This window comes from Quercus robur, chromosome 6 (genome assembly GCF_932294415.1).
Source record: "Quercus robur chromosome 6, dhQueRobu3.1, whole genome shotgun sequence".
NCBI lineage: Eukaryota > Viridiplantae > Streptophyta > Magnoliopsida > Fagales > Fagaceae > Quercus > Quercus robur.
The window spans coordinates 16,791,920-16,801,962 of record NC_065539.1 but is presented as its reverse complement, the minus strand read 5'-3'; the positions used below and the strand labels follow the sequence as shown (position 1 = coordinate 16,801,962).

Genomic DNA, 10,043 nt, shown 5'->3' with positions numbered 1-10,043 from the left:
GTAAAGTGACCATTGTACTAAGGGTGTGCAGTGGTGAAAAATGTAGGCTTAAACATATATGATTTTTAAAAGTCAATCCAATTTAAAACTTAAATTTGTAATAGTCTTAAATATTAAGTTTTAGATTGAAACTTTTGAAATTATTTACCAAGGAATAAGAAGAAGAAAAATTAAATAAATTACTGGGTTAATGGTTATATGTTCTTAAACATTACTGGGTTAGATGAATACTTGCATGAAAATGAAGTTCCAACACCTGCAAAGTCAAAAGGCTTGCAGCCATCGATCTTACTCTCCCGCTCCATCTGATGTTAATTTCTAGTTTGTTAATCTTTAATGATAAGTTAAACTAATAAATAAAACACATAGAAGAAATGCTACGTATACCTTTGAAGACACGCATTAGATTAAATAATGACTTCTTCTTGTTCAGATTCTTCTAAAAAAACAAAGACTTGTTCGGCAAATCCGAATTCATTAACGTAATATTACAAGATTCCATGAAGATAACAACCAGAGCGGTTAGACAAGATAATGTTTAAAAGACTTTAATACAATCTTAATTTCCTGCGCTAATTTAGAGCTTATAGTTTTTAATACTCCTCTTACTTTTGTTATCTTTTGATATACGCTTCATTATTGTAAAAAATTCTTGGATTCAGATTTTATTCTAATCATTACGCTGATGCGTTGAACTTAGCTTACGGCGCAGAATGAGAGATGTGTTACATAGAGCTAAGAACAATATTAGCAAGTATATACGTGAATAACTCTGGCTGTCAATTACTAGTACTACTTTTCCAACCCAGATATTGGTGGCTCAGACATCCATTGTTGGCAAATGGCAGATGAGCTTGGATGCATTGAACTAAGAACTAAAACCTATATTAGAAAAATTTTGCTTATTGCTGTTGTTGTCTCGTGCAACTCAAAAAGGTTTTAGAGCTTCTACTAGATGTAAGTTGTTTACAAGATGTAGAGTCTAGAAATTTTTGTTTTTTTTGAGATCTTTTGTTGTAGTGGATTTGCTTCGTTGGAGAAGGTCGGACTCATCAATTTAGACCCCAATTTTATAGCTTATGTCAATTTTAACTAACTAACAAATTAAGTCCAATTGTTAATGTAATTAGCCAATTAGCATATGCATAGATATAGAAACACAACAACAAATCCCAATCACATACAAGCACCCCAAACATACCTAGTGTTTATTGAGAGAAAAACCCGAAACTGAGCAAAGAACTCTTCGTGACCTATAGCACCAAATGATCCACTAAACAAGAATAGCTGCAGTACAAATTACTTTAAAAATATAAATATAAATATAAAAACCCCTCCATGCTAAGTAATGACCATGTACCTGAGCTTCAAGCTCCTACTAGTACCTGATTTCTTGAATCTTTTCTTCTTGTCATTCACTGGATCCACGAATTGAGTTATTAATTGCAAGACCAAGTGTCCTTGGCCACTCCAACTTTGAAGGATTCTTTGTGTGTATTGGTTTTAATCTCCAACCGTAGAATTTGATAGACTATGAATTAGTCTAGAAATGGATGCATTAGAGAGGGTGAAGGTAGAGAGAACAAATGAGTGTTTTCCCTAGGGTTTTAGGTTGCTCTCTAGCTCTTCAAAATGGGAAATTGGGTATGGAACTTCATGGGAAATAAGGGTTATATACAGAGTATAAGAATAGGTACGTACAACAGAGAAGGAAATAACTAATTTGTCTGAAGTTCTAGCAATCACACTTGACCAAGGTGAGAGGCGAGATTGTCATGCAACTGATTTTCAAAATGCTTAACTTGCTTGAGACTTCGTCTGACCCTTAAAATTTCACTCAACCAAGATTGAACAACTTGCAACTCTACTCTTTAGCTCTTGATCCCTTCAACCCAATACAAATTAACCCACAAATGTACATGCTACAAAGAAATTAAGTACACAACAATTATATGTAAATTTTGGCACGAAATAGGCCAACACACTAAGATCTTAACAGAAGTATTCTCAACAGTGACTTTTCCTTTGGAATATTTTTTCCATTGAATTTCCCTACGTCACCACATTGCTATCTCCATTGTGTTTGATTTCGTGCGATTAGTGAAATATTATTTCATTCATCATCACATGCTTAAATTGTTTACTCATGAATTGGAAATTTACATAATTGGATAAATTAACCACTTGGTAAATTCCCTTGTGATTCAACAACAAGGGTCAAAACCTTAACAAACTCCACACAAACAATAGCTAATACTATAGCAATGATTACAACCAAAGATGGTAAATACGTTTAACGACCATGCTGAAGGCTTGTAGTACTCACGGAAGCTTCACTAGAGCTAATTGCTGCTGGTGTAGGTACACGATACATAGGAACATGCATCTCTGTTGGAAGATTTGGTATTGTTGCCTCAAACTTTAGAACTTGAATTGCTTGCCTTATAGAGGGCCTCAGATTTTGATCAGGGTGAGAACACCAAAGTCCAATGATCATCAAACATTTTACCTGTTTTTCATCAAAATCTGATTGTAACTTCTCATCCAAAGCCAAAAGAAGATCCCCCTTACCATGAAGATTCCAAATCCACTCTACCAACCCCATTTCGGAATCCTTTCCCATTGGATCAATTGACCTCCTTCCAGTAACAATTTCTAAGGCAACTACTCCAAAGCTATATACATCAGTCTCTTTACTAGCCCTAGCTGTTCTTAAATATTCTGGAGCCATGTATCCTAAAGTTCCAGCCACTCCAGTTGTTTGGGGACCTAGCTCATGATCCATAAGTCGAGCTAACCCAAAGTCACCAAGCTTGACATTGAAACTAGAATCTAGCATGACATTGCTTGCTTTGATATCTCGGTGCACCACACATTGCTCCCACTCTTCATGAAGATAAAGCAACGCAGAGGCCAATCCAAGAGATATTTTATATCTTACTTCCCAAGTGAGAGGATTCCTCTTGCCAAAGAGGTGAGTATCAAGGCTACCATTTGGCATAAACTCGTATACAAGTAGAAACTCACCTTTGTCATGACACCATCCTATGAGTTGCACCAAATTTCGGTGTCTCAGTTGGTTAAAGATTTTCACCTCAGTTACGTATTCTTTCTTCCCCTGTTTAGACCCTCTTGATATTTTCTTCACAGCAATTAGCATGTCTAAATCAGCTAAATATCCCTTGTAAACAGCACCAAATCCTCCTTGACCCAACTTCCTCTCGTTTGAGAAGTTATTGGTAGCTGAAACAAGATCACGATAAGAAAACCTTCTTGGCCCTGCTCCTTTCTCTAGATAATCATTCATTGATGTTAAGTTTGTTGTTTCTTCTGTCTCCTTTCTCTTTCCCTTCCATATATACAATATTGAAAATGCTATAATCACACCAGCTATCAGAACACCACCGGTCACTGTCAGAACCACTATTAGTCCACGACCTTTTGCTTTCTTTCCACTTGCTACATTTATATCCAAGCTTGAACTGAATTCCCATGACAAAAGCGTATGTCGCTCTCCATAATAACCCGTAGCAGCTGAAAATCCAACTGTGACCCACTCAGGGAGAACCTTTCTCAAATCAATTTGGTAAGAAAGACTAGTATTCTCCTGAGTATTTGAGGTCCTTTGGTAAGTCCAAGAAACGCTCAAATTCCTGGTACTAGCGTTGTATGTAATCCACACATCTGCAGTATCTCCACTGTGGAAACTAGCATTCCAAGTGGTATCAACAGCAGAAGAAATTGAGTTGTTGTTAATTCCCACGTGCGTAAATGCAGGATCCCATTCTGGATTCGCGAAAGAGTCGAACTCAACGTGAACTAGTTGGTTCTTTGATGAATCACTGTTTGTTGTGTTGTATAAGCCCAGGAAGCCACCAACTGAATTTGGAGGGATCTCAAACCCAACAGGAGCCAAGAAGAATGCAAGCCCATGACCATAATTAGCACTGCCTTGTGTATCAATAATGAAGGAGAAATGAGTTGTGAAGTTGGCGAGGTTTCCAGTATTGGAGTCCCAGAGTGGCACCTTCTCCGCATAGGTGGCCCAACCAACACGGCACGCATAATTGACTTTGTTCATCTCTATGGCTCCAACTGAAGGTACAGCATCTCCACGATATACTACATTTAACGCATTAGGATTAAAGCGAGTAATATTGAATGAAACTGATGAATGAGCAGAGGGAAGAAGAAAAATGAAGAATAGTGGTAGCGTGAATAAGTTGTAGAAAGTGGTAGCCATGGCTTGGAAAAGAGAGAGGACTGTGGGAGAACAAAGCTAGCTATTTGATCTGAACTTATATGAATAAATTTGAAAACAACTTACTTATGTCTGCTAAGAACCTTGTACCTTAACTACTGACATCTTTCATATATAAATACTTAGGGACCTAGGTAGAAAAGATTATGCTAAATTAACAGAATATTATAATTATCTATAAAAATTAATAAATAAATAAAAAGGTCCTGATGATGTTCAAGTGTGAATGAATGAAAAATGATATCATAAAATATAGAGATAATGCAGATTCATCGCCTGCAAAATAGGGTCAACAACGTAAAGGAATGAAATATAAAAACAATTCTTTAAATATAAATATAAATATATATATACATATATATATAAAATATAGAGATAATGCAAATTCATCGCCTGCAAAATAGGGTCAACAACGTAAAGGAATGAAAACAATTCTTTAAATAAATAAATATATATATAAAAAAAACAATAGGTAAAACGAATCAACACGTCGTCTAATATTTCCCGGTTGTTTAAATCAAGTTTTCTGGTCCATGCTTGTCTTCATTTTTTTTTTTTTTTTTTTTCGATAGGCATATTTGTCTTCATTGATTGCCTTTAAACTTCCCTGGATATTTCCTTTTGCTTGGAAATTTTTTATAATGTTAAGTACATGTGTTTGACATTTTGATAAAAAGCATGTTAAAAAAAAAAAAAAAAAGTGCAAATCAAATAGTGCTTAAAATATTTCAATTATTTCAAATAAAATACATCAAGCATTTGAAATAAAAAAGTGTTTTTTTTATGTATACTTATAAGTGGGGATATTTGATGATTTAAAAAATTGGCCTGGGTCTTGCCCCGTTGGAATTGGACCCATCTGTGTCTCTCTCTCTCTCGACTCTTCTTTTTTTTTTTTTTTTTTTTTTTTTTTTTTTTTTTTGAATTTGGTTAGCATGTACCGTGGGTTAAAAGGGTTAATGGGTTTTTAATTTTCTTTTAGTTGGGCTGGGCTCTAGGATATTTGGGCAAGGCTGGTAATGGGGGCTAAGAATTTGGAACATAATGGTGCATCAATTAAAAATACAAATTATACTTAATAAAAATAAAATAAAAAATAAAAAGCAAATTACAACTTACCCACATGTAATTTGCTGAAATTTAAGTTACCTACTTATGATTTAAAATTTAACACTTTATTAACTTGAGATTTGATTAAAATTTAAGTTATCTACCCGTGATTTGAAATCCCATAATGTAAGTATTCCGATGAATTCTTTTTAATATTATTTGATCTTGTATTTTTATGTTTTTTGTGTTTTAGAGGAAGGAAACATAAAAGTGAAGCAAAATCACATATTTAGTCATGTTTTTAACAGATATGAGTTAAGGAAATCTAACCGAACTAAACTCAGATGGGTAAAGTGTCAAATTTCAATGTACAGATAGGCAACTTAAATTTTGGTCAAACCACAAGTAAATAAGTTGTAATTTACCCTTAAAAAAATCATTGGTTGTTGACTGCTATAATTGCTTTGACCTCCCTTTTTCTTCCACTACGGATCTTTCTCACGATTTTTTCAGGTGAATTCCAAATTTGAGGTTCATTTTGTCGTTGAAGACTTGCAAATGGCCTCACACAGAATTGCTCCATTAAAATATGAAAATGAAAGTTAACGAATGTCCTAACTCCTAAGCTAGTATTGGTTTTAAAAAAATTAATTTGTTTGTGGAAAAAGAAAAAAAATAATTAATTTTTTCAGTTTCTTTTTATATTTCTCATTAAAGTGGTATTAAAATTTTCTAAAATGGTCGATTAACCATTTTTTTTCTCCCCCACTCACAATCTATAGTATAGGATAGTTATAGCAAAATATGTGTGAAAAAGTGTGATAGCATTATTGTTATACATATAATCCAACGAACTTAGACAGTTAGACCCCTAAACTAGTTGGCTTGCTTAAAAATATTCTCTCTTTTTTCTTTTTCTTTTTTTTTCTTTTTTTTTTTTTTTTTTTTTTTTTTTTTTTTTTTTGAGAAAGAGCTTAAAAATATTCTGAAAAAGAAAATATTTCCAATTGCCGATGGAAACTAAACCCTATATCATAAATAAAATATTTTTAATTTTTATATATTACGGTAACTTTCTTTTATGTTATATTCACAGAATTGGAAGATTTGATCTAGAAGTATATTCGGTATCAATGCTTGAAAGTTTACAATTATATTTTTCTCTACAACCAAGAGGATGATTCTAATTGTCTCGAAATATCGTAGCATACAATAATTAGGAATGTTTTGGCCTAAAAAAGGCCATTGGGCCTGTGTAATATTATATAAAAGGACGTAGTTAATTTTTTTTTAATTTCTTTAAATTTTACATACCTTGATGTAGGTGGAGTGGATTAAATTTCAATATTTCTTGTTCAACACAACCCATTTTTATACCAACACAAGAGAGCACCTTGCATCTGGCTAATAGATGGAAATTGAACTAGCAAGAGAGCTCCTTGGCAGATATCCATGTCCTTGTTTGCTTATCAAACTGGCAAGTGGCATCCAATGTCACCAAATGCAAAATTGACGTAGGAAGTCATCTGCAGACTCTTCTACAAGCAAACTTTATTAAATGTGAACTTTTGCTCACAACCTGAAGTATACACTAAAAAGTTCACTCCAGCAACTCTTTGTTAATCGGATGAAGTAACTTCACTTTCATCACCAGATCTTCGAGAACATGAATTTTGATCTCCAGTTAACACTTTGAGAGAGCTTGGAAATCTCCTATCACATGCGTACACCACAAGACTCTAAAAAAATCTTTAAAAGTGTGCATTAAGATTGCTTTTATACCTTTACTTGAAAAACACGAAATCCTTACTTCATGACTGTTGATAAAAACAAATTTGGAATCAGCTTTTCACTAATCTTCACTAATCTTGATTAAACATTGCTAATGTGGTTCACCCGTTGCAGTAAATAATTTCCCCTAATTGAGATGATCATGAATTAATAACTATTTCATCATTAAATGTTTAAATACTAAATTTTTGTATTTTAAAATCACAAAAAATATGAGTTTAAGAATTGAATTGTAAATAATATTTTATTAACATGAAATTTAGCATAAGTGTTAAAAATAAAGAGAAAATTTAATTTAATAGTAGAATTTTCTCAAATTATTAATCCAATAAAACACTACATAGTAATGTATAGTTCTGAATCAAACCTAAACTTCTAAAATAATAGTTTATTAATTTAAACCCTCAATCAAATGCAAAACCAAACCACCAAATCAAACTTCAAACAACGTGTAGGTTTAAATTTAAATGATTTTAAAAGTCAATCCAATTTAAATCCAGCAAAATTATAATTTTTTGTTTGTAATAGTCTTAAATTTTAAATTTTAGTTTGAAACTTTTGAAACTATTTACCAAAGAATAAGAAGAAAGGGAAAAAACATTATTGGGTTAGGTAGAATGGATGGGCTCTTCATACATTGGGAAAAAGCTAGACCGGCCCAAATATTAAGAACAACCTGGCCTTATGCTCTTGATGGTCCAATGTATTATGTGTGAGGAAATGAGAGGCCCACTGCTGTTAAGTAACTCATGCTTCAAGACTTTCCCATCTTGCACCATTCAATTTGTTCAATGATGAATACTTGCATGAAAATGAAGCCCATAGAATGTTCCCGCTCTATCTGATGTTAATTTGAAGTTTTTTTTTTTTTTTTTTTAAATTTTTATTAATGTTTAATGACAAATACAAGAAGTAACTATTAAAACAAAGGAGCAGAAATGTCACCTTTAAAAAAAAAAAAAATTTGATTCTCAACAAACAAAAAAAAAATATATATATATATATATATATTATACCCACAACACTTTCTTAACAAATCGTAAATGACAAATTATTATTAATTGTAACAAGTAGGTAAAAAAGTAATTTTAATAGCAGGTTAAAAGATTTTTTTTTTAAATGATAATTTTAATATGGGTTAAAATTAAAATCAATAACAACTTACTACCTAGAATTTGTTAGGAAAATATTGTGGATAAATAAAGCAGTTCTCTTAAAGACAACATTTGATTATATAATAGAACAAAAAGGACAAAATAATTAATATGACTTGTTATTGTTAAGCTAATCCGAATTCATCTAACACATAGTATTACAAAATTCCAAGAGCATGACTACCAAAGCCTGGCCGGTTAGACAAGACAATGTTTAAAAGATTTAATACAATCTTAATTTTCGTCGCTAATTTAGAGCTAATGGTTTTTAATATTCCTACTCTTACTTTTCTTACCTTTTGATATACACTTCATGATTGTAAAAAAATTGCTTGGATTCAGAAATTCTAATCATTACTTTGATGCGTTGAACCTAGCTCACAGTACCGACTTTTGACGGAGGGAATGAGAGATAAGTTACATAGAGCTAAGAACAATAATAGCTTTCGTGGCTCAAACATCTGTTGTTGGCAGATGAGGTAGGTTGCATTGAATCGAATTAAGAACTAAAACCTGTAGTAGCAAAATTTTGTTTATAGCTGTGGCTCTCTCGTGCAGCTCAGAAAGGTGTTAGAAGTTAGAACATCAGACTATGCTGGCATTCATTGATTTTCATTCTTCTAACTTCAGTGCAAAACTGCAAATGCCATGTTCCCCTGTTTAATCATCTCATTCAGTATTTCTATTCATTGTAATTACCTATCGTGATTATATAATCAAGCTAGTGAGTAGGAGTATAAGAAATGAAAAGTTTTATAATCATATTTCAACACTGACACATGCATTAAACTTGATGATTTTGTATTAGTATTGGCAAACCATGTCAAATTGTGTGTTAAATTGTGAGTTTTATTGTGTCTTAGAGTAGTAATTTAAGATCAAGTTGAAGACGCAAAAACCTTTCAAGAGCTATTCAAGAAAAGAGAAGTTTTTGCCTCTTCAATAACAAGCTTGATTGCAACTCAATTCTTCTTGATCGGTCAAGCTACCTCGACTCCATCTCGGTAAGTTGAAATTGTGTAAATCAACAATAATTAGCAATGTAAAAGGCCCAATAATCTGTCTATTTCAAGCCCAATTTGAGTCCTACTTGTTGGGATAAAAAATGGACATTATAAGGCTTCTTAAAGATTTTGTGACCACTCCAATGATTCCCAAACAGCAAATAGCAACAAGAAATTCAAAAAATTGTTTGTCTACTAGTTTTAATATCCTCTCGTAAAATTTGATATATAGAGAGGTATAAGGATAGGTACATAAGAGAAAGAAATAACAAACTTGTCTCGAGTTCTAGCAATCTCAGTCGACCGAGGTGAAAGGCAAAGAGAGAGGCAAGATTGTTGTGCGATTGACTATCAAAATGCTTAGCTCACCTAACACTTTGCCTAACCCTTACAATTTTCGCTCCATTGAGATTCAAAAGATTGTAGCTCTTAACCTCTTCAACCCTTGACAAATAAACCCACAAATGTAAATGCTACAATGAAATTAAGTACTTGACAATTATATGTAAAGTTGGCAGAAAATATGCCAACACACTAAAATCCTAATAGAAGGTTTCCTTTGAATGGTTTCTCCTTTGGAATAGTCTTTACATTAGTTTTCCAAGATCGTTGTCTCCATTGTGTTTGATTTTGTGCAATTAATCACACATTATTTAATTTGTCATCACAATCTTAAATTGTTTCTTGTGAATTAGAAATTTGCATAATTGAATAAATTTAACCACATGACTAATTCACTTGTAATTCAACAATTGGGTTTAAACCCAAATCGATTCCATACAG

General features: G+C 32.6%; 1 protein-coding gene across 1 annotated transcript; it reads right to left on the bottom strand.

Moving 5' to 3' along the window:
• Positions 1 to 2,097: 2,097 nt before the first annotated feature.
• LOC126733017 (L-type lectin-domain containing receptor kinase IX.1-like) lies at positions 2,098 to 4,332 on the bottom strand. Its single transcript, XM_050436131.1, has one exon. The coding sequence runs from the start codon at positions 4,241 to 4,243 to the stop codon at positions 2,294 to 2,296; it is 1,950 nt and encodes a 649-aa protein (XP_050292088.1). The 5' UTR covers positions 4,244 to 4,332; the 3' UTR covers positions 2,098 to 2,293.
• Positions 4,333 to 10,043: the final 5,711 nt, after the last annotated feature.